The 25,945-nt window shown below is 34.7% G+C and overlaps 1 protein-coding gene across 9 annotated transcripts in view; it reads right to left on the reverse strand.

Annotated features, from left to right (window-relative positions):
• Positions 1–25,004, reverse strand: part of LOC126746317 (serine/threonine-protein phosphatase 6 regulatory ankyrin repeat subunit A) — a 44,909-nt gene extending 19,905 nt beyond the window's left edge. For 6 of the 9 annotated variants that reach the window (XR_007663861.1, XR_007663860.1, XM_050454499.1 and 3 more), the window contains exons 1-21: positions 24,773–25,004; positions 22,477–22,724; positions 22,314–22,415; positions 18,057–18,158; positions 17,736–17,852; positions 8,604–8,759; positions 8,304–8,505; positions 7,621–7,766; positions 7,139–7,237; positions 6,989–7,082; positions 6,714–6,922; positions 6,600–6,620; positions 5,950–6,149; positions 5,688–5,896; positions 5,464–5,637; positions 5,223–5,405; positions 4,902–5,089; positions 4,713–4,839; positions 4,312–4,655; positions 3,212–3,377; positions 2,624–3,070 (exon numbers count right to left, since the gene is read on the reverse strand). Coding sequence is in view for 7 of the 9 variants with exons in the window: in XM_050454499.1 (XP_050310456.1) it covers positions 2,624–3,070; positions 3,212–3,377; positions 4,312–4,655; positions 4,713–4,839; positions 4,902–5,089; positions 5,223–5,405; positions 5,464–5,637; positions 5,688–5,896; positions 5,950–6,149; positions 6,600–6,620; positions 6,714–6,922; positions 6,989–7,082; positions 7,139–7,237; positions 7,621–7,766; positions 8,304–8,505; positions 8,604–8,759; positions 17,736–17,852; positions 18,057–18,158; positions 22,314–22,415; positions 22,477–22,724; positions 24,773–24,857 (3,619 nt within the window). In the remaining 2 variants the exon portion in view is untranslated. The remainder of the gene's footprint in view (positions 1–2,623; positions 3,071–3,211; positions 3,378–4,311; positions 4,656–4,712; positions 4,840–4,901; positions 5,090–5,222; positions 5,406–5,463; positions 5,638–5,687; positions 5,897–5,949; positions 6,150–6,599; positions 6,621–6,713; positions 6,923–6,988; positions 7,083–7,138; positions 7,238–7,620; positions 7,767–8,303; positions 8,506–8,603; positions 8,760–17,735; positions 17,853–18,056; positions 18,159–22,313; positions 22,416–22,476; positions 22,725–24,772) is intronic. The other 3 variants (XM_050454502.1, XM_050454501.1, XM_050454498.1) reach the window with 1 other exon arrangement.
• Positions 25,005–25,945: the final 941 nt, after the last annotated feature.

Below are 25,945 nucleotides of genomic sequence, written 5' to 3' on the forward strand. Positions count from 1 at the left end.
CGGTCCATTGAAAAACTACTCAATAACTCCAAAACGGTTGCAGATACAAGGAAACTTGTAGAGTTCTTTTTAATGAAGAAACTCATCGGCTTTCATATGAAACTAAAATTAATAAAATCGGTTAAAGGGTTTTTAAAATATTAAGATTTTTGTAAAGCCTTTGACAGAATCAAAGTTTTTTTTCGGTCCATTGAAAAACTACTCAATGACTCCCAAACGGTTGTGGATACAAGGAAACTTGTAGAGCTCTTTTTAATGAGGAAACTCATCGGCTTTCATATGAAACTAACATCAGTAAAATCGGTTAAACAGTTTTTAAAATATTCAAATTTTTGTAAAGCCTTTGACAGAATCAAGGTTTTTTTTTCGGTCCATTGAAAAACTACTCAATAACTCCAAAACGGTTGCAGATACAAGGAAACTTGTAGAGGTCTTTTTAATGAAGAAACTCATCGGCTTTCATATGAAACTAAAATTAATAAAATCGGTTAGAGGGTTTTTAAAATATTAAGATTTTTGTAAAGCCTTTGACAGAATCAAGGTTTTTTTTCGGTCCATTGAAAAACTACTCAATAACTCCAAAACGGTTGCAGATACAAGGAAACTTGTAGAGCTCTTTTTAATTAAGAAACTTATCGGCTTTCATATGAAACTAACATCAGTAAAATCGGTTAAACAGTTTTTAAAATATTCAAATTTTTGTAAAGCCTTTGACAGAATCAAGGTTTTTTTCGGTCTATTGAAAAACTACTCAATAACTCCAAAACGGTTGCAGATACAAGGAAACTTGTAAAGCTCTTTTTAATTAAGAAACTTATCGGCTTTCATATGAAACTAACATCAGTAAAATCGGTTAAACAGTTTTTAAAATATTCAAATTTTTGTAAAGCCTTTGACAGAATCAAGGTTTTTTTCGGTCTATTGAAAAACTACTCAATAACTCCAAAACGGTTGCAGATACAAGGAAACTTGTAGAGGTCTTTTTAATGAAGAAACTCATCGGCTTTCATATGAAACTAAAATTAATAAAATCGGTTAGAGGGTTTTTAAAATATTAAGATTTTTGTAAAGCCTTTGACAGAATCAAGGTTTTTTTTCGGTCCATTGAAAAACTACTCAATAACTCCAAAACGGTTGCAGATACAAGGAAACTTGTAGAGGTCTTTTTAATGAAGAAACTCATCGGCTTTCATATGAAACTAAAATTAATAAAATCGGTTAGAGGGTTTTTAAAATATTAAGATTTTTGTAAAGCCTTTGACAGAATCAAGGTTTTTTTTCGGTCCATTGAAAAACTACTCAATAACTCCAAAACGGTTGCAGATACAAGGAAACTTGTAGAGCTCTTTTTAATGAAGAAACTCATCGGCTTTCATATGAAACTAAAATTAATAAAATCGGTTAAAGGGTTTTTAAAATATTAAGATTTTTGTAAAGCCTTTGACAGAATCAAGGTTTTTTTTCGGTCCATTGAAAAACTACTCAATAACTCCAAAACGGTTGCAGATACAAGGAAACTTGTAGAGCTCTTTTTAATGAAGAAACTCATCGGCTTTCATATGAAACTAAAATTAATAAAATCGGTTAAAGGGTTTTTAAAATATTAAGATTTTTGTAAAGCCTTTGACAGAATCAAGGTTTTTTTTCGGTCCATTGAAAAACTACTCAATAACTCCAAAACGGTTGCAGATACAAGGAAACTTGTAGAGCTCTTTTTAATTAAGAAACTTATCGGCTTTCATATGAAACTAACATCAGTAAAATCGGTTAAACAGTTTTTAAAATATTCAAATTTTTGTAAAGCCTTTGACAGAATCAAGGTTTTTTTCGGTCTATTGAAAAACTACTCAATAACTCCAAAACGGTTGCAGATACAAGGAAACTTGTAGAGGTCTTTTTAATGAAGAAACTCATCGGCTTTCATATGAAACTAAAATTAATAAAATCGGTTAGAGGGTTTTTAAAATATTAAGATTTTTGTAAAGCCTTTGACAGAATCAAGGTTTTTTTTCGGTCCATTGAAAAACTACTCAATAACTCCAAAACGGTTGCAGATACAAGGAAACTTGTAGAGCTCTTTTTAATGAAGAAACTCATCGGCTTTCATATGAAACTAAAATTAATAAAATCGGTTAAAGGGTTTTTAAAATATTAAGATTTTTGTAAAGCCTTTGACAGAATCAAGGTTTTTTTTCGGTCTATTGAAAAACTACTCAATAACTCCAAAACGGTTGCAGATACAAGGAAACTTGTAGAGCTCTTTTTAATAAAGAAACTCATCGGCTTTCATATGAAACTAACATCAGTAAAATCGGTTAAACAGTTTTTAAAATATTCAAATTTTTGTAAAGCCTTTAACAGAATCAAGGTTTTTTTCGGTCCATTGAAAAACTACTCAATAACTCCAAAACGGTTGCAGATACAAAAAAACTTGAAGAACTCTTTTTAATGAAGAAACTCATCAGCTTTCATATGAAACTAAAATTAATAAAATCAGTGCATTAGTTTTCAAAATATTAAGATTTTTTAGAAGGTTGTTTTTTAATACGGTTTTCACAATCCTAGACTAATTTAGAACACCCTGTATGCGAAAACATCCCCGAAAATATAGTTCAAGACTTACCTAGGGCCAACAGTTCGGTGGCCATAGCCTCACAAAACTTCCCGGCAGCAATCAGATCCTTCGCCCTCTCCTTCTCCTTATTGGACAACACGATCAAAATGTTGGACAATTTGGCGGCGGTGTCCACCGGGGCGGGCGACACCAAGATGAACTCCTCCATCGGACGGTTGTTGTGATTCTTCGAGCACACCATCAGGTTATAGACGAAGCGACGATCTTCCATGAGGGCGTAGGTGTCGTGCTCCTTGGTCATGAGGTACTCGAGGACGGCGTGGTGCCCCTCGGAGGCGGCGAACCATATCGGTACCGCCCCCAGGTTCGTTTCCGATTTCGGGGATGCCCCCGATTCGGTTAGCAGTTTCACGCAGTCCACGTAACCGGCTCTGGAGGCGCAATGTAATGGGGTCCAACCGTTTTTGTCGGGGGCGTTAATCTCCGCCCCTTGGCCTGTAAGTCACGAAAATGCCTTTAAATGAGATGACAGGAAGCAGAGAGTCTCTGGACGGGTTCCATGAAATTTCCAGAAGTTTCTTATGTAATTTTTGCATTGGAATTGTTGAGTTTCAGGCAGTTATGCTATATGCTCACCTAGTAGTACCTCCACCATCTGATAGTGTCCGTGCGTGGCGGCGATGTGCAGCCCAGTTTTTCCGTGTCGATCTCTGCTTTCCAGCAGCTCAGCTGATCGGCTCAGCAACAACCCCACCACCGTCACGTGACCCCCATAGCAAGCCAAATGCATCGGATTATAACCCTGAAAAATGCACGTCTGTATTCTCAAATAGCACTCACGTTTTTACGGGCAGTTTTCGTTCATTTCTAGGGCACCAAAGGCGACAAGAAAATTTCCAATATTTAGCTCCTTTCATAGAGAGACAAATTAAAAATTAATATTCCGTAAATTAAAAAAAGTTTGACATGCACTGCTTTTCACCTTAATGATTAACAAAAGGTCAGTCTCATACAAGTTAAAGAAAGACTGAAGATGGCGAATTCCAGTGACTATCAAAAGTTTTGTAGAGCTTATGTTTGTGTTTTGGTGAATTTTTAGTGAATTAATTAGTTACATCCATAGTGATTTTAAAACACTGCAGTTATATCTTTTTTCCAATTCAATTATTTATTTCCACTCTATTTATTTCAACAGAGATTTTAACGAGTTAAAATTTTATTTTCTATGGGTTCAGAAATAATAAAATATTTATTTCGGCAGTGAATGATGAAAACAAATTCTATGAAATATAGAATATACTCTATAGAAAAAAGTCTATCGGGTTCAGGTCGGGTGAGCGCGGCGGTCATTGGATGGTTCCTGTCCTTCCAATCCAAGTTATTGGATTACAATCATTATTGGATTAGCATAGTCCCAATATTAAATTCCTTCCGGGTTTAGAGAAATTATTTGGGCTGCCTGGAAAACTTATTGTTATGCTACGTTAAAACGGTATTCCAGACAGCTTGGATGACTTAATTTAGAAGGCCTTTGGACATGCTTTGTATTGACAAATTATTCGTCCAGTGCACAATTTTATTCAATGGTTTTATGGAGGTCTACTTTTCTGCAGAAATTCTTCTAAAAAAAAAAAAAGAAAATCTCCGAAGGGGATCTCCATAGGACACATTTGTACAGTTAGGACAAGACAAAACGTCCGAACTTAAAAAATTCAAGTGTTACTCATGCCTCGTACGTTTTCGTGGGTGCTGGCGTCCACTTGCACCCCTGCCGAGTTCAGCAGGAGCCTGACGACGTTCTCTTTGCCCGAAAAGGCGGCCAAGTGTAACGGGGTCATTCCAGACTCGTTCCCGAGGGCGGGCACCAAAGACGCCCCATTGGGCTGCTCCGACTTTACGGTTCCGGGCACGTGAGTGAGGAGTTCCCTCACCGTATCCGCTTGGCCGAAATAGGCGGCCACGTGCAGGGGCGTCACCCCCAGTTTCTTGCTGGTGACCCTCAAGTTGTTCGAGGACCTTAACACCTCCAGCACTTGCATGTGACCGTATTGGGCGGCCAGGTGGACTGCAGTGAAGCCACCTGTAGCAGGGAATTATTGTGTCTAAGAGAGAGAGAGAGAGAGAGGGAGCTAGCTACCTTTGTTTTCGTCTGTTACTGAGGCGCCCGCTCTGACTAGTGCCTTGACTACTTCCGCGTGGCCACCCTCTGCTGCCATTTGTAGTGGTGTGGCGTCAGTTACTTTATTTCTTGCTGAAATCACCCCCTGTGCAAAGAGTACATAGCATGAGGTTGAACAAAGTAAGGATTCCTACAATATTTCCAAACCTGTCTGTCGAATTTCATCAGTTCCTCGATGACGGTAACGCTGCCCTGGGCTGCGGCGATGTGGGCGCAAGTGTTGCCATCTTTGGTGGTGGCCATAACTAAACTCGGGTGCTGCTGCAAGAACAGTTTGGCCACCTCGGAGAAATTGTTTTGACAGGCGGCGTGGATCGGCTTCTTACCGTCCTCGTCTAAAAGGAAGAACTATTATGCATGCAACAGTTTCATCAGTGCGAGAATAACAATTGTCGCACTGGCTGCCAGTGGCGTCCTCTAAGAGTCTTACACACTTTCAACTATGAATGACAAGTTTTCTTTTTTTACCGGTTGCATCGATGTCCGCGCCGAGTTCCAGGAGCAGTTTGCACACCTCTATTTGCCCCGCCCCTGCGGCCAAATGTAACGGGGTCTGCTTTTTCAATGTCAATATGTCGATAACGGCGTTATGGTCTTTTATCAGGAACTTCACTAGGTGGACGTAGCCGTTCAGGGCGGCCAAGTGCAACGCTAAAGCAAAACAATATATATTTATATACTGGAGATCTTCCCTTATGGTGCCACTCACCAGTCCTTCCATTTCTGGATTTCGAATTGATGAAAGCTTTATTGGTTAGTAAGGAATCGCATACGTGGAGGTAGCCCCGTTCCGCAGCAAGGTGTAGGGCCGATCGACCCTCCTGGTCGAAAACGTCCACCCTGGCATGGTTCGCCAGTAAATTATTCACCAAATCTATGTGACCTAAAGACGAAAATTTCATCGACAATCAACCTTGGGATGCCCCTTTTTACCTTGATGTGACGCAATAAGTAAGGGAGTCCACCCGTTGGCGTTTTGCCTGTTTAAAGCCTTCTGCGCATCGGTCGGCGACATGTGCGCGATCATTTCCAACAGCACGTCGTTGTTTCCCGCGGACGCCACCAGATGGAAGGCGGTCTCGTGCTGTTTCGTTTGAAGTTTCACGTCCGCGCCGTTCTCCAGGAGCAGCTTCACCACTTCCCTACGAATAGAATTTGAAAATCGATCCTGTGGGGTACCCGCGCGTAACATTACCGATCCGAATTGGGTACTTCCACGTCCAGTTTGTCGACGGTACAAACGTAATGCAGGGCACTCTCGTCGTTTTCCGTTAGGGCGTTCACGTATAACGCGGCAGCTTCTTCGCCCTTTTTCTCCTTGACGTACCGGATCAGGTTGGTCACCACATCCGGGCGACAGTTCCGGCTTGCCAGATGCAAAGGGGTCTCACCTTTCTAGTAAAAATCAATCTTTAGCCCCATGTTCAGGATTAGTTAATTAGTTAGCGTTAGTAAATGATTAGCAGCAAATTAACTAATTGAAGCGATATACGATTAAGAGCATTAAGCTTGGCATCTGAGGCTGTCATCGACAATGTCAATAGATTACAGGTTCCTGTATACGTCAAAGAAGCAATGACAGTTGCATAATTGACTTAAAAATGGTCCGATGGGAGCCATGTTGGAAATTACTTGTAAAACAAAATGGCCGCCTAATGCTCTTACTATCGAAGCAACTCATGATAATAAAGCAAATAGATGTAATATAAGATTAAAAAAATGGTGATATAATATAAGAGTTTCCAAAAGTGGGAGAGAGATATATATAAGGAGAAATACAGCCAAAATGTAAAGCTTTTGTAATAGAAAAAACCGTATTGATCGGACGTTGTTGCTCCAACTTACTTTATGCGTGGCGGATGATATCTAAAAACAAACACTTCTCTATTAGGTTTCTTTTATCTCTAAATGAACGTGTCCTAAATGCCGGTAAATCTCTTAATAATTCATCGGTGTTACCTTGTTTTTGTACTGGGGATCCCCCCCGTCTTCCAGTAGCAACAGCAACGTCTGTAGGTTACCGAACTTGGCGGCCACGTGGACCGGTGTGTTGCCATCGTGTGTTGCTATATTAGGCCCGGCACCCGACTTGAGCAACATCAAGGCGCATTTCTCCCCGTCTTTTACCCTGGCCGCGATATGAAGGGCTGTTTCCTTCAATTTACCTCCTAAAGAAGACGAAGAAGAAGAAGAGGAGGAGAAAGTCTATCTTGGCAAGGTCGCATTTTACATACCTCTTACGTGCACGTCGGCGCCATAACCTAACAAAGTTTCCACCACCAAAGGTTTGCAGGACTCCACGGCGATGTGCAGGGCCGTATAGTTGTCCTAAAAGGGGTTGGTTTCGTTTAAGTTAATAATTTTGACAGTTATTGAGGTCTTACGTTTGTTGTCACGTCAACCTTTTCCCCTTTTTGTAGCAAGGTGTTGATTATGCCCACGTGGCCGTAGCGTGCGGCAGTATGAATACTTCGCGCTCCATCCTGTATACAAATTGAGTTATATACTATTTGGATATATATATAAGATCGTTTTCAATGTGGCTCTCCTGTACCTCCTGACTAATTTTTTGGTAGTCAGCAGTAGTAAACTTACTTTGAATATCCATGGAGGGTCTAGGAGGAGCTCCATTGGGGCACTTGCTAAAGCCTCACTTATACGGCTTATACTAAACTATGCTATAATATTACGTCCCCCCCCCTCCCTCTTTATACAACCTATCCATCAAACTCCTGTTGCGTACATTTAGTTATATTTTTACTGCAACGATTTGTCAGGGTTAAAACAGAAAATGTTCGGTATTTGCATTCGAAATTGCCGCTAATTTTAGCACCTAATTTGAATATTCATGCGTTCCTTTTTTTACCTTGTTGGGCATGTGAAGATAGACGCCCTTTTTAAACAGCATCATGGCGCAGTCCGCGTGTCCATTAAGGGACGCGATGTGCATCAGGGTTGAACCGTCTTTTGTCCTCTCGAAGATGCTCGCCTTGAATTTGTCCGCCAGTAACTCTAAAATTTTTGTATTTTAATTGACAGCGCCATCTCTTAGAGGTTTTTTTTGACACTTGACGTTGACCCTTGTATGTCAAAAAAATCATGGATCGAGGTTAGATTAGTTGGTTCCTTTAAGTGAAACATATGTCTAAGTGTGACAATTAGTTGCAATCTAAGTTAGATTACCCCAGACCAAACAAACAGTCAAAATTATTAAACCAGATTTGTTGCCGTAACACCAGCAAGTTTAGTATAAGCTGGGGTGTAATTAACTTAATCAGTCCTTTTAAATAGGATTCCATTAAAATTATAACCAAATTAGTATTACGTGTAAAACTAATAAATGCGCATTATTTATCTAATTATCACTATTAAGGTAAAAAAATATCTGTCCAAATCCCCAAGATTATTGATGGAAGCTATTTACCAAAATGAGAACGAAACATAACCCGAGAAAAAGGTCTCAATCTAATAGAAGAATTGAGGTTAGATTTCTAACATGAAAGAAATGCCAAGATGGCGTCGTGTACGATAAGCAAGGGTGGTACTTACCGATGATATTGGCGTGTCCGTTCTCGGCTGCTAAATGCATGGGAGTACGGTCCTGGTCGTCGGTGATGCTTGCCGAAGCTCGCACCCCGTAAAAATACTTCACCAGGACCTCGTCACCCTCGGCGGCGGCTATGTGCAGGGGCGTCTGGCCCTCCCCGTTACGGATATCCACGTTGGTACCGTAATCCACCAGGATCCTAACCTGGAATATGGAAAAGACATATTGTGTTAAAGTACGGCCCTGTCGCGGCGAGCAAGACAGGACCGCAGTAGGATAATTTTACTTTTCAAATGTGTTACCATGTCAATGTCTTTTCTTCTGACGGCCAAGTGGAGGGCGGTGTCCCCATTGGTGGCGGCGGCTTTTAACTGTTCCGACGTCAGGGTACTGAGTAGTTCTCTGCACATCGATTGGTTGCCTGCCTCTACGGCTAAGAGAAGCGGTATTTTGCCTCTCTACAAATATTTGGCAGTACAATGATAAGTTTTTCAATTATTACTAATAGTTTAAGAAATCATTTGACGAATTGTTAGCTGTGTTACAACAAGATATTTCAAGAAGAAATCCAACGAAGAGAACGGCCATATGTTACGTGTGGCAACTACCATAGCTTATGATCATGATTTGATGTTAACAGTTATGACTCAATTCGTTCAATTGTGTCATATTATCATGTAAATGTTTTATCTGAATCGTAAAAGGCCTTAGTTTGCTTAGTCCAGGCGTTTCTGTAATAAAAACTATAATATATGGATTTAAATGATTATTGCTACTATTATTATTATTATTAGAAGTTAATGTGCAAACTTTCGTAACACCCGGTATACTTTTAAAAGACTTGTTGACACAGGCTCACTCTTAAACCCATTAATTTTCTATCTAAGAAATATTATAATTTTTTTTAATTTAATGATAAGACCCTGTATATTTTAAATATTAATATTCCATAAATATAATAAAAGTTTGACACGCACTGGCTTGCACCTTGACGATTGACAAGAGAATATTTTATTATAAGTTAAAGAAAGATAGAACATGGCGAATTTCAGTGACTATCAAAAGTTACGTCGAGTTTATGTTTATTATTATTTAATATTAATTTTTTTTTTAATAGAAAATAAATGTATCTGATCTTGTACTGTATGGATTTTAATGATTTTATATAAAATTTATCATACAAAAAATGTTCACACTTCCAGTTTGTTGTATTTTTTTATTTACTTGTGTTTATTTGTTTTGTGATTGTTTTGTATTATTTTCACTAGCATTGTCTACGAATTTAGAATTTTTTTTTTAAATAAATTATTTTTTAATAATTATTATTATTGTTATTAAAAGTTGGCGTGCAAATTGGAAATTAATATTCAAAATGCATTTTATACATTAATATTCCATATATATAAAAAAAAGTTTGACACGCACTGGTTTGCACCTTGACGATTGACAAGGGATTATTTTATAATAAGTTAAAGAAAGATAGAAAATGGCGAATTTCAGTGACTATCAAAAGTTACGTCGAGTTTATGTTTATTATTTTTTAATATTAATTTTTTTTTTTATAGAAAATAAATGTATCTGATCTTGTACTGTATGGATTTTATATAAAATTGATCATACAAAAAATTTTCACACTTCCAGTTTGTTGTATTTTTTATTTACTTGTGTTTATTTGTTTTGTGATTGTTTTGTATTATTTTCATAAGCATTGTCTACGAATTTATAATTTTTTTTTAAATAAATTATTTTTTAATAATTATTATTATTGTTATTAAAAGTTGGCGTGCAAATTGGAAATTAATATTCAAAATGCATTTTATACATTAATATTCCCTATATATAAAAAAAAGTTTGACACGCACTGGTTTGCACCTTGACGATTGACAAGGGATTATTTTATAATAGGTTAAAGAAAGATAGAACATGGCGAATTCCAGTGACTATCAAAAGTTACGTCGAGTTTATGTTTATTATTTTTTTATATTATTATTATTTTTTTTTAATAAAAAATCTAATTTGATCTTGTACTGTATGGATTTTAATGATTTTATATAAAATTGATCATACAAAAAATTTTCACACTTCCAGTTTGTTGTATTTTTTATTTACTTGTGTTTATTTGTTTTGTGATTGTTTTGTATTATTTTCACTAGCATTGTCTACGAATTTATAATTTTTTTTTTAAATAAATTATTTTTTAATAATTATTATTATTGTTATTAAAAGTTGGCGTGCAAATTGGAAATTAATATTCAAAATGCATTTTATACATTAATATTCCATATATATAAAAAAAAGTTTGACACGCACTGGTTCACACCTTGGTGATTGACAAGGGATTATTTTATAATAAGTTAAAGAAAGATAGAACATGGCGAATTTCAGTGACTATCAAAAGTTACGTCGAGTTTATGTATATTATTTTTTAATATTATTTTTTTTTTTAATAGAAAACAAATGTATCTGATCTTGTACTGTATGGATTTTATATAAAATTGATCATACAAAAAATTTTCACACTTCCAGTTTGTTGTATTTTTTATTTACTTGTGTTTATTTGTTTTGTGATTGTTTTGTATTATTTTCACTAGCATTGTCTACGAATTTATAATTTTTTTTTAAATAAATTATTTTTTAATAATTATTATTATTGTTATTAAAAGTTGGCGTGCAAATTGGAAATTAATATTCAAAATGCATTTTATACATTAATATTCCATATATATAAAAAAAGTTTGACACGCACTGGTTTGCACCTTGACGATTGACAAGGGATTATTTTATAATAGGTTAAAGAAAGATAGAACATGGCGAATTCCAGTGACTATCAAAAGTTACGTCGAGTTTATGTTTATTATTTTTTAATATTAATTTTTTTTTTAATAGAAAATAAATGTATCTGATCTTGTACTGTATGGATTTTAATGATTTTATATAAAATTGATCATACAAAAAATGTTCACACTTCCAGTTTGTTGTATTTTTTATTTACTTGTGTTTATTTGTTTTGTGATTGTTTTGTATTATTTTCACTAGCATTGTCTACGAATTTAGAATTTTTTTTTTAAATAAATTATTTTTTAATAATTATTATTATTGTTATTAAAAGTTGGCGTGCAAATTGGAAATTAATATTCAAAATGCATTTTACACATTAATATTCCATATATATAAAAAAAAGTTTGACACGCACTGGTTTGCACCTTGACGATTGACAAGGGATTATTTTATAATAAGTTAAAGAAAGACAGAACATGGTGAATTCCAGTGACCATCCAAAGTTTTGTTGAACTTATGTTTTTTATTTATTTATATTATAATACATATATGTTTTAATAGAAAATATAAGTTAAGTTATTTAGTCCAGGCGATCCTGTAATAAAAACTATAATATTTAATCTTCTACTATAGGGATTTTAATGATTTTATACAGAATTTATCATAAAATACCACTTTCACACTCCCAGTTTGTTACATTTTTGTTTTCTTGTGTATGTTTGTTTTGTATTATTTTTACGTGCTTTGTCTACGAATTTATAATTTTTTTTGAAAATAAAGCATTTTTTTAATTATTATTAAACGTCGGCATGCAAATTAAAAATTATTATTCCATAAATAAAAAAAAAGTTTGACGCGCACTGGTTTTCGTCCTAATGATTAACAAAAGGTCAGTTTCATACAAGCTAAAAAGAGACAGAACATGGCGAATTCCAGTGACCATCCAAAGTTTTGTTGAACTTATGTTTTTTATTTTTTTATATTAAAATACATATTTGTTTTAATAGAAAATATAGGTTAAGTTATTTAGTCCAGGCGATCCTGTAATAAAAACTATAATATTTGATCTTCTACTATATGGATTTTAATGATTTTATACAGAATTTATCATAAAATACCACTTTCGCACTCCCAGTTTGTTACATTTTTGTTTTCTTGTGTATGTTTGTTTTGTATTATTTTTACGTGCTTTGTCTACGAATTTATAATTTTTTTTGAAAATAAAGCATTTTTTTAATTATTATTAAACGTTGGCATGCAAATTAAAAATTATTATTCCATAAATAAAAAAAAAGTTTGACGCGCACTGGTTTTCGTCCTAATGATTAACAAAAGGTCAGTTTCATACAAGCTAAAGAGAGACAGAACATGGCGAATTCCAGTAACTATCAAAAGTTTTATAGAACTTTTGCTGGTGTTTTGGGGAATTTTTAGTGAATTAATTAGTTATATCAACAGTGATTTTAAAACATTGCAGTAATTTTTTTTCCAATTCAATTATTTATTTCCACTCTATTTACTTCAACAAGTTAAAATTTTATTTTCGAAAACAAATTCTATGAAATATCTCTATAGAAAAAAGTCTATGGGGTTCAGGTCGGGTGAGCGCGGCGGCCATTGGACGGTTCCTCTCCTTCCAATCCATCGATTATTAAAAGTAGCATCGAGTTGTTGCCTTACAATCATTATTTGATTAACACAATATTTAAATCCTTTCATTTAAAGTTATTTTAAATTCCTTCCAGGTGTAGAGAAATTATTTTTTAATAATTACTATTATTGTTATTAAAAGCTGGCGTGCAAATTGGAAATTAATATTCAAAATGCATTTTACACATTAATATTCCATATATATAAAAAAAAGTTTGACACGCACTGGTTTGCACCTTGACGATTGACAAGGGATTATTTTATAATAAGTTAAAGAAAGATAGAACATGGCGAATTTCAGTGACTATCAAAAGTTACGTCGAGTTTATGTTTATTATTTTTTAATATTATTATTATTTTTTTTTAATAAAAAATCTAATTTGATCTTGTACTGTAATGATTGTACTGTAATAAATATGGATTATAACAGAAATGTACACTTTTTAATTAAATTACACTTTTACGAAGAAAACTTAAATAGCAAGTAACTTATAAATTTAATGCATATAATTCATTGTCTTACTGCCGCTTCTAGCGGTTACTATGACAACCGTCATGCCCAACTAATCAACAATCCTTGAGCCGTGTTATTATACGGCTTTTAATATTAGGCCAAATTTAAACTGCCAATATTTCGGAAACTATCAATTTTTGGACTAGATAACCTTATACAAAGTTAACCTTATTTTTAATTATCTTTATGAAAAAATTATAAAAATAGGGGGTTTCCATTTAAAAAAATTGACTTTTAATGATTTTTTCATTTTAATTTTTAATGCTAGTTTTTGACCACCCTGTATCTTTTTTTTAGCCAAATTTTAAAATAGTCTTTTAAAGTGGTCCTTCCTCTAAAATAAAACCAAAACTAACCAATAAATAAAAGCTACTAAAAGGGAGTAATCGGTAATTATGTTAGGGCTTATAAACATAGTTTTTCACATGAAATTAAAAATATGTCAAAAACGGTTACACTTAGGTATAGGACATTATACACAAAATATACTTAGAATTTCACGTAAAAGCCAAAAAAGTAAAAATATACAGGATGTTCCATTTAAAATAACGAAGTTGACACCTACTTCCGGTATAACCGGAAACGTCACAACTGTCAAAATATTTTAGTTGTGTAGCCCCCATCGACTGTGCCATGTTGCCAAATTTTCAAAATTTTTGAAAAATTAGTTTCCGAAATATCGATCGCGTCTATTCGTCGTGAGACACCCTGTATATAAAAAAAAGTTTGACACGCACTGGTTTGCACCTTGACGATTGACAAGAGATTATTTTTATAATAAGTTAAAGAAAGACAGAACATGGTGAATTCCAGTGACCATCCAAAGTTTTGTTGAACTTATGTTTTTTATTTATTTATATTATAATACATATTTGTTTTAATAGAAAATATAAGTTAAGTTATTTAGTCCAGGCGATCCTATAATATTTGATCTTCTACTATATGGATTTTAATGATTTTATACAGAATTTATCATAAAATACCACTTTCACACTCCCAGTTTGTTACATTTTTGTTTTCTTGTGTATGTTTGTTTTGTATTATTTTTACGTGCTTTGTCTACGAATTTATAATTTTTTTTGAAAATAACGCATTTTTTTAATTATTATTAAACGTCGGCATGCAAATTAAAAACTATTATTCCATAAATAAAAAAAAAGTTTGACGCGCACTGGTTTTCGTCCTAATGATTAACAAAAAGTCAGTTTCATACAAGCTAAAGAGAGACAGAACATGGTGAATTCCAGTGACCATCCAAAGTTTTGTTGAACTTATGTTTTTTATTTTTTTATATTAAAATACATATTTTTTTTAATAGAAAATATAAGTTAAGTTATTTAGTCCAGGCGATCCTGTAATAAAAACTATAATATTTGATCTTCTACTATATGGATTTTAATGATTTTATACAGAATTTGTCGTAAAATACCACTTTCACACTCCCAGTTTGTTACATTTTTGTTTTCTTGTGTATGTTTGTTTTGTATTATTTTTACGTGCTTTGTCTACGAATTTATAATTTTTTTTAAATAAAGCATTTTTTTAATTATTATTAAACGTTGGCATGCAAATTAAAAATTATTATTCCATAAATAAAAAAAAAGTTTGACGCGCACTGGTTTTCGTCCTAATGATTAACAAAAGGTCAGTTTCATACAAGCTAAAAAGAGACAGAACATGGCGAATTCCAGTGACCATCCAAAGTTTTGTTGAACTTATGTTTTTTATTTTTTTATATTAAAATACATATTTGTTTTAATAGAAAATATAGGTTAAGTTATTTAGTCCAGGCGATCCTGTAATAAAAACTAAAATATTTGATCTTCTACTATAGGGATTTTAATGATTTTATACAGAATTTATCATAAAATACCACTTTCACACTCCCAGTTTGTTACATTTTTGTTTTCTTGTGTTTGTTTGTTTTGTATTATTTTTACGTGCTTTGTCTACGAATTTATATTTTTTTTTTAATAAAGCATTTTTTTAAATATTATTAAATGCAAATTAAAAATTATTATTCCATAAATAAAAAAAAAAGTTTGACTCGCACTGGTTTTCGTCCTAATGATTAACAAAAGGTCAGTTTCATACAAGCTAAAGAGAGACAGAACATGGTGAATTCCAGTGACCATCCAAAGTTTTGTTGAACTTATGTTTTTTATTTTTTTATATTAAAATACATATTTTTTTTAATAGAAAATATAAGTTAAGTTATTTAGTCCAGGCGATCCTGTAATAAAAACTATAATATTTGATCTTCTACTATATGGATTTTAATGATTTTATACAGAATTTATCATAAAATACCACTTTCACACTCCCAGTTTGTTACATTTTTGTTTTCTTGTGTATGTTTGTTTTGTATTATTTTTACGTGCTTTGTCTACGAATTTATAATTTTTTTTTGAAAATAACGCATTTTTTTAATTATTATTAAACGTTGGCATGCAAATTAAAAACTATTATTCCATAAATAAAAAAAAAGTTTGACGCGCACTGGTTTTCGTCCTAATGATTAACAAAAGGTCAGTTTCATACAAGCTAAAGAGAGACAGAACATGGTGAATTCCAGTGACCATCCAAAGTTTTGTTGAACTTATGTTTTTTATTTATTTATATTATAATACATATTTGTTTTAATAGAAAATATAAGTTAAGTTATTTAGTCCAGGCGATCCTGTAATAAAAACTATAATATTTAATCTTCTACTATAGGGATTTTAATGATTTTATACAGAATTTATCATAAAATACCACTTTCACACTCCCAGTTTGTTACATTTTTGTTTTCTTGTGTTTGTTTGTTTTGTATTATTTTTACGTGCTTTGTCTACGAATTTATAATTTTTTTTAAAATAAAGCATTGTTTTAATTATTATTAAACGTTGGCATGCAAATTAAAAATTAATATTCCGTAAATAAAAAAAAAGTTTGACGCGCACTGGTTTTCGTCCTAATGATTAACAAAAGGTCAGTTTCATACAAGCTAAAGAGAGACAGAACGTGGTGAATTCCAGTGACCATCCAAAGTTTTGTTGAACTTATGTTTTTTATTTTTTTATATTAAAATACATATTTGTTTTAATAGAAAATATAGGTTAAGTTATTTAGTCCAGGCGACCCTGTAATAAAAACTATAATATTTAATCTTCTACTATATGGATTTTAATGATTTTATACAGAATTTATCATAAAATACCACTTTCGCACTCCCAGTTTGTTACATTTTTGTTTTCTTGTGTATGTTTGTTTTGTATTATTTTTACGTGCTTTGTCTACGAATTTATAATTTTTTTTGAAAATAAAGCATTTTTTTAATTATTATTAAACGTTGGCATGCAAATTAAAAATTATTATTCCATAAATAAAAAAAAAGTTTGACGCGCACTGGTTTTCGTCCTAATGATTAACAAAAGGTCAGTTTCATACAAGCTAAAGAGAGACAGAACATGGCGAATTCCAGTAACTATCAAAAGTTTTATAGAACTTTTGCTGGTGTTTTGGGGAATTTTTAGTGAATTAATTAGTTATATCAACAGTGATTTTAAAACATTGCAGTAATTTTTTTTCCAATTCAATTATTTATTTCCACTCTATTTACTTCAACAAGTTAAAATTTTATTTTCGAAAACAAATTCTATGAAATATCTCTATAGAAAAAAGTCTATGGGGTTCAGGTCGGGTGAGCGCGGCGGCCATTGGACGGTTCCTCTCCTTCCAATCCATCGTTTATTAAAAGTAGCATCGAGTCATTGCCTTACAATCATTATTTGATTAACACAGTCCCAATATTTAAATCCTTTCATTTAAAGTTATTTTAAATTCCTTCCAGGTGTAGAGAAATTATTCTGACTGCCTGGAATACTTGATTTTATGCTATCGGTATGTTAAAACCGTATTCCAGGCAGCTGGAGGTCTGAAAATATGCATCTAAACGCGGCTTTAAATGCCCAAAGGTTTTCAAATGACCGGATTATCCCGGGAATTTTATTTGGTTTATAAGGTATGAAAATGACTTCGACTGCCTGGAAAATAAAAAATTATTTCAGCATTCAATCCTTACATATTTGGCACCGATTGGTTGAAAAAATGAACAGGTGCCAACGCTGTTTTTTTCCCGCACGGATGAATATATGGCATATCGGGTCATCAATTGCCATAAATCCATAATATTTGGACTGGAGTGCGGGATTTTATTTGAAAACCCGACGGATTTTCCCCGAAAAACGGGAATGCGGTGCCAGTCGCGGAACGCCTGACACGCGACACACGGGGACAAAATACCCCTTTTTCCCTTTTATTTTTTATTACTAATATCCTGCTACGGGCTCATGTTTTATTATTATTATTTTTTTAAAATGCACCTCTTATTAAAAAACACTTCGAATACAACCGCACTACTTCCAAAAGACTTCTTATAAATCAAAGAAACAAACCCAGGGTCGTTGCAATTAGCATATTTATTGTATGATAAAATTGATTAACTTACCCCGTCAGTCTTTAATCTGATGTCTTTACCGGCTGCTTGAAGGAGGGCCCTCAAAATGGCGGTAGCGGTACCGGTTTGTCTCGAAGCGACCAAATGAACCGCCGTTTGATTACGACTCTATCAAAAGTTCAAATATGCCCTTATTCTAGACCGAACTGTACGACAGTAAAGTAATTTATGTGAGAGAATTGCTGTTTAGGTGTCGAGAGAAACTTTTCCCATCAACCCGGTCGGGGGGTGAACATTTCTCTATTTTCCGCTCGGTATAGACATGCAAAAGCGTGGGAAAATTGTTGAAAATGTGAGGAGGAAAAAACTCACCCCGCCGGTGGAGTACGGATCGACCCCTTTTTTGCCCAGGAGCAGCTTGACCACGTCCTCTCTGGAGTGCATCGAGGCGATATGCAACACGTTGTAGTTGTCCTAAAAATGTTACTCCATTAGTTCAAAGATCTTTATTTATTTGTAGAAATATACTGCAATAAATGGCTTCAGAATTTACAACAGACCAACCAACCAATCCAACATTCTTTTGGATACGATTTTAAACTAAAAGGGAGGTAAGCAGTGATTTTTTATAAGCACAACCGATTTATTATTATTATTAGTATTTGCAGTTTTTTTTAAACAATTAAAGTCAAACAATTTTTGGTTATTTAGGCAATTTTCAATGGTTATAAGGTCAATTTTCAAGTCTCTTGTTTAGTTTCTTCCAGACAATCGGAGTGACTTTTTGTAAGACACTTGAAGCTATTTACTATTTTTATTTTAAGTAATTAAAGCCTTCTTCCAGGCAGTTGAAGTCAATGATTAAACAGAGGAGTTTTTAGGTCATTCTGGTTTATTTAGTTCAAAATGCGGCGGAAAGTGGAAAAAATTGACTTTTTACCTCATTTTGGGCATTTGAACCTATCTGAGAGCCATGAATCGGTGACGATCATTATAAAATGATGATGTGCGTCTCTAGTGAGTTTAATTACTTAAGAAAAATGTAATTTCAAGATGATTCCAGGCGTGCCTGGACCATGAGATGCGGTAGAAACGCAATTTATACACTTTTTTCCCACTTTTTGGCTTTTAAATCCATCTGAGTGCCATGAATCGTTGACGATCACTATGGAATGATACTGTACGTCTCTAGAAGGTTCAATTACTTAAGAAAAATGCAATTTCAAGATGATTCGAGGCGTGCCTGGACCATGAAACGCGACAGAAAGGGAAATTCTGCACTTTTTACCCACTTTTTGACCTTTAAACCCATCTGAGAGCCATGAATCGTTGACGATCATTATGAAATGATGCTGTACGTCTCTAGTGGGTTCAATTACTTAAGAAAAATGTAATTTCAAGATAATTCCAGGCGTGCCTGGATCATGAGATGCGGCAGAAACGGAGATTCTGAACTCTTTATCCACTTTTTGACCTTTAAACCCATCTGAGTGCCATGAATCGTTAACGATCAATATGAAATGACCTTTCCCGTCTGCAAAGCTCATATTTACGTCAAAAAAACATAATTTCAAAGCGATCCTGGATGTTGCAGAAGAGTGAGATGCGGTAGGAAGTGAAAAAATGAACTTTTTTCCACATTTTTGGCATTTGCACTTGTCTGAGTGCCATGAATCGGCGACGATCGCTATGAAATGATGCTGTACGTCTCTAGTGAGTTTAATTACTTAAGAAAAATGTAATTTCAAGATGATTCCAGGCGTGCCTGGACCATGAGATGCGGTAGAAACGCAATTTATGCACTTTTTTCCCACTTTTTGGCTTTTAAACCCATCTTAGAGCCATGAATCGTTGACGATCGCTATGGAATGATCTCTCTTGTTTGCACAAATCACAACCACATCAGAAAAGTATAATTTCAAAGCGATCCTGAATATTACAGAAGAGTGAGATAAGGTAGAAAGTGAAAAAATGGACTTTTTACCCCATTTTTCACATTTGAACCCATCTGGGTCACATGAATCATTGACGATCGGAATAAAATGATGCTGTGCGTCTCTAGTGAGTTTAATTACTTAAGAAAAATGTAATTTCAAGATGATTCCAGGCGTGCCTGGACCATGAGATGCGGTAGAAACGCAATTTATACACTTTTTTCCCTCTTTTTGACCTTTAAATCCATCTGAGTGCCATGAATCGTCTACGATCGCTATGGAACGATCTCTCTCGTCTACACAGATCATAATCACATTAGAAAAGTATAAATTCAGAACGATCCTGGATATTGCATAAGAGTGAGATGCGGTAGAAAGTGAAAAAATTGAATTTTTACCACATTTTTGGCATTTGACCCATCTGAGAGCCATGAATCGTTGACGATCACTATGGAATGATGCTGTACGTCTCTAGAGAGTTCAATTACTTAAGAAAAATGCAATTTCAAGATGATTCCAGGCGTACCTGGACCATGAGATGCGGTAGAAACGGAATTTATGAACTTCTTTCCCTCTTTTTGGCCTTTAAATCCATCTGAGTGCCATGAATCGTTAACGATCGCTATGGAACGATCTCTCTCATCTACACAGATCATAATCACATTAGAAAAATATAAATTCAAAGCGATCCTAGATGTTGCATAAGAATGAGATGCGGTAGAATCCGAAATTATGCACTTTTTACCCACTTTTTGACATTTAAGCCCATCTGAGTGCCATGAATCGTTGACGATCACTATGGAATGATGCTGTACGTCTCTAGAAGGTTCAATTACTTAAGAAAAATGCAATTTCAAGATGATTCCAGGCGTGCCTGGACCATGAAATGCGACAGAAAGGGAAATTCTGCACTTTTTACCCACTTTTTGACCTTTAAACCCATCTGAGTGCCATGAATCGTTGACGATCACTATGAAATGATGCTGTACGTCTCTAGTGGGTTCAATTATTTAAGAAAAATGTAATTTCAAGATAATTCCAGGCGTGCCTGGACCATGAAATGCGGCAGAAACGGAGATTCTGAACTCTTTATCCACTTTTTGACCTTTAAACCCATCTGAGAGCCATAAATCGTTGACGATCGGTATAGAATGGCCTCTCCCGTTGGAAAAGATCATAATTACCTTAGAAAAGTAAAATTTTAAAGCGATCCTAGATATTGCAGAAGAGTGAGATGCGGTAGAAAGTGAGAAATAAACTTTTTACCACATTTTTGGCATTTGCACTTATCTGAGTCCCATGAATCGCTGACGATCGCTATAAAATGATGCTGTGCATCTCTAGTGGGTTCAATTACTTAAGAAAAAATATTGGACTATGAGATGCGGTAGAAAAGGAAATTCTGCTCTTTTTTATCCACTTTTTGACCTTTAAACTCATCTGAGAGCCAAGAATCGTTAACGATCGCTATGGATTGATCTTTCTCGTCTGCAAAGCACATAATTACGTCATAAAAGTATAATTTCAAACCGATGTTGGATGTTGCATAAAAGTGAGATGCGGTAGAAAGTAAAAAAATTGACTTTTTACCCTATTTTTGGCATTTTAACCCATCTGAGAGCCATGAATCGGTGACGATCACTATGAAATAATGCTGTACGTCTCTAGTGGGTTCAATTACTTAAGAAAAAAGCAATTTCAAGATGATTCCAGGCGTGCCTGGACCATGAGATGCGGTAGAAACCGAAATTATGCACTCCTTAGGCACTTTTTGCCATTTAAATCAATCCGAATGCCATACATCATTGCCGATCGTTACGAATGACCCTCTTTAACCAAAATGTCAACAAATTGTAATAAAATTTATTGTAAAAGTTGACAACGTCGCTTTAGGCACAGATCAGCACAGTTAGCGGCCCGTTTGACTTCAAAAATATTGATGTTGCCAACTTTCCCCCATATTATAAACATCGCATCAGCCTAATCCATTTTCATATTAATTAGTCCGATAATCGGATATTTTTCATCCCTCCTCCCTTGCTGCATAAATAGGGTGTGTTTGCCCCAATTTTTTTGGAAAAGTAATTTAATCCCACATGACCTCGTTGATTTTGTTGATGACCTAAAAGAAATTCTCGCGAAGAAAAATTAATGAAAATAAATCGCAGCCACAGGGCGGACGAGGGGGAGCAGTGAGTGGGTGCTTTCTTGCTTATCGAAAAATCACCCCATTATTTTTGGATTTAGAATGGCGTGACCGTGCGATTATTACCGCCCTAGAATTTGACGATTTTTACGCGGGGGGGTGTCAGGAGAGAAGGGCTGAAAATCAGGGTCACAATCCACCCTCTACTTGAAGAAACGATGCAAGATAACGGAAAAAAAAATCAACATAACCGTGACACACTTGTTTTTCACGTTTTTTATAATTTTATTATGGCACGCCCACTTCGTCCTTTCATACAACTCATATGAAAGGGCATAAATGGATCTTTATAACACAGTTGCGAAAATCCTTCACTGAAATATTAACGTGATTAGATCGAGGAAGGGGTGAGGAGGGAGAAGGAGGGCATCGATTCGGTTAATATTTGCACACGAATTGTGCATTATGCCAGAACCGTTTTACTTTATTAATTCTCCATTATTAATGGGATATTCGTATATAAGACGTGGAATTTATCGAGATACTCACGTTATTCCTGGCACAAACGTCGGATCCCAGATCGATCATTCTATCCAGGAGGGACGTCCTGTTGTCTTTCACCGCGTACATTAGCGGAGTCATGCCAGTAATCTTTAAAGAACAACACTATAAATATAATTCAAAGAAAACATTTTTAAAGGGCTTTTTATACCAGATCGGCCACTCCTGCCAACGGTAAAGTGTTTACGTCCTCTCCAGAATTGGAGATGGCCTTCTCCATAGACTTCAATATTTGGTCCACTGGGGCCCACTCGGCTTTTTGGCACAGTGTCAGGATCCTTTGGGCCGCGTCCCTTATGTTCGCCCCCGCGGACTGGGGCTTCGCCCCCGACGAACTTTCCTCGCCCTCCGCATTACTCGACGTTTCTTCTTTTTCCTTCGCATCCTTAGGATTTCCCGCTAGAAAAGGGAATTTATCATTTTTAACAAGCGACCTTGAAAATCATTTCAAATTTAAGAGAAATGCATATTTCCGGTGAATCATTTTTGTATCTGTCATACCATGAATGAGAAATATACCATACATAAAAATGTATTAAAACAACTAGATATGGTATAAAATTTTATTTTATGAGTGAATATTAAGTGAGCACACACTTACAGGGTCGGTTTTTTCTTTTCATATTATTAACCGCCGATTTTCTATTAATTAAAAAAAAAATAATTTAGGAAGTAACAGAAATAAAAAAGATACATTTTGTCCTATTTTTTCCATATACTTAGCCACTGTATTTAGGGTTGCTGTACTGAGTGTTGCCTACCCACTTAGGACATTTGCGTGGACATGTTGGCCAGTGGTTCATACTCAAAATTTTAATGGTCAAGTGACTTCAATAATCTAATGGATTTTTTCTGATTTTTTTTTGAAAATTCCAACACACTAAAACATTTAATTTTACCCCAAGTCGACATGATCAACATTCGATAGCTCGGATATTTGCTATGGAAACTTGAGGATGGTGAGTCAAAAATCTACCTTGGACCTTGGACTATGCCTCACAAATTCGGCTCTAACTCAAAAAGTTCTTAAGCTACAAAAGTCGTTCATATATGAAATGATTCTATAAAAAAAGCATAATTTCCTACTAAAAACTGCAAAGATGTGCCTGGAACTGTTTCTAGATTATCCTGCTTAAAAGTTGATACATTACTTTAGGTTTCTACTTTTTTTTGGTTTTGGACTATGCCTCACAAATTACACTCTAACTCAAAAAGTTCTCGAGATACAAAAATGGTTTATATATGTAATAAGTCTATAAAAAGGGCGTCAACTTCCGCTGAAAACTGCAAAAGTGTGCCTAGAATAGTTTCTCAATTATCCCGCTTGAAAGTTAATATAATAATCTAAGAATTTTAATTCCTTTGACCTTGGACTACGGCTCACAAATTCGGCTCTAACTCAAAAAGTTCTTAAGCTACAAAAATCGTTTATATACGAATTGATTCTATAAAAAAAGCATCAACTCTTACTAAAAATTGCAAAGATGTGCCTAGAGCTGTTCCTAAATTATCCTGCTTAAAAGTTGATACATTATTTTAAGTTTCTACTTTTTTTTGGTTTTGGACTATGCCTCACAAATTACACTCTAACTCAAAAAGTTCTCGAGATACAAAAATGGTTGATATATGTAATAAGTCTATAAAAAGGGCGTCAACTTCCGCTGAAAACTGCAAAAGTGTGCCTAGAATAGTTTCTCAATTATCCCTCTTGAAATTTAATATAATAATCTAAGAATTTTAATTCCTTTGACCTTGGACTACGGCTCACAAATTCGGCTCTAACTCAAAAAGTTCTTAAGCTACAAAAAATCGTTCATATACGAATTGATTCTATAAAAAAGGCATCAACTCTTACTAAAAATTGCAAAGATGTGCCCTAGAGCTGTTTCTAGATTATCCTGCCTAAAATTTGATACATTACTTTAGGTTTCTACTTTTTTTTGGTTTTGGACTATGCCTCATAAATTACACTCCAACTCAAAGAGTTCTTGAGATACAAAAACGGTTCATATATGTAATAAGTCTATAAAAAAGGCGTCAACTTCCACTGAAAACTGCAAAAGTGTGCCTAGAATAGTTTCTCAATTATCCCGCTTGAAATTTAATATAATAATCTAAGAATTTTAATTCCTTTGACCTTGGACTACGGCTCACAAATTCGGCTCTAACTCAAAAAGTTCTTAAGCTACAAAAATCATTTATATACGAAATGATTCTATAAAAAAAGCATCAACTCCTACTAAAAATTGCAAAGATGTGCCTGGAACCGTTTCTAAATTATCCTGCTTCAAAGTTGGTACAAGAATCTAAGATTTTTACTTTTTTTGGCTTCTGACTGTGCCTCATAAAATTGTTCTGTATAGTTTACCTGGCCCAAAACGTATTATATACATAGTGTCCCAATTAAAATTTTCATTTTTTTTTATTAGAAAACATTATATAGGTACCTTTACTAGTCCCATTGCTTTCCTCATTTTTGTCGGGCTTCGGGAGGCCCTTGGCCGCCCCCTTTTTCCCACTAGACTGCGACATATAAACCCCTCTTAAAAAACTCACATGTTAGACCCAATTTCAAAAAAAAAACACTACGTCATCTCCTCAAAAAACCGCTTTTTTAAGATACGAACAAACCGTGCGAGAGGAGGAGGAGGAGGAGGAAGAAATAAACAAACGCACGCACTATCGTCGTACTTTGCATCCGAAGAGCGGCACAAATCTGGCATAAAAGAAAACCATATTCGCCAGAAATGCCTTGCGGGGAGGGAGGGGGGGATATTGCAGAAATCTTAGCCAATCCGAAAGCCCTGAACGTGGATTGAAAAAGGGGCGGGAGGGAGAGGGTGAAATTTGAATATGCTCCACCACCACCTCGAGGGGGGCGAGAGGGTTTCTTTCGTCGGAAAATCGTGAGTTCGCGTGTGAGAAAAAAGTTTCTTTTTAATTTTTTTTTCGTGGAATTGTTGAACACTGACGCACCGCCGAAGCGTATGTTGATTTATTAGAGGTTTTTTTTCTAATTTACCCTCCAACCTCTCATTCTAAATTTGGGGCATGGTTTTGATAGACACCCTTTTAAGTGACAATTGCAAAGTGTCACAGTAACGATCAACATTTTCCATATAATGAAACTAGAACAATTTATTTTTTTGATCTTTAAGCGTCAAAATTAAAACACTTTTCATTCAATTTTTTTGACAACATTTTACTCCAATTTCACCGGACTATAGCGGCGCACACCACGATGACAACGTCACGGCGTTCATCCGTCTCACTCTAACGCATGTCGCCCCGCCTCATCAATCGCACGGTATTAGTCCGGTCAAAAAGCATAATGGACCATTTTTTTTTGTTTTCGATTATTTTGACCCCGCTGTCTTGTTAATTGTTTTTTTTTGAAATATGGACGTAGTTTGTGCAGAAGGTATAAAAAAAGTCCTTCTGACGTTCAAATGATTTTTTTTTATATTCAATTTTTTCTAAAACTAAACCAAAACTTGCCACACCTAGTTTTTAGATAAAATGGTTTTTTTTTTCATTATACTTTGCAAAATTCTCCAATATGCCCGGACTATAACGGCGCACCCTACAATGTCAAGGTCTTCTCCCACCTTTTTCTTTAA

The sequence above is a fragment of the Anthonomus grandis genome, chromosome 17, assembly GCF_022605725.1.
Source record: "Anthonomus grandis grandis chromosome 17, icAntGran1.3, whole genome shotgun sequence".
Taxonomy (NCBI): Eukaryota; Metazoa; Arthropoda; class Insecta; order Coleoptera; family Curculionidae; genus Anthonomus; species Anthonomus grandis.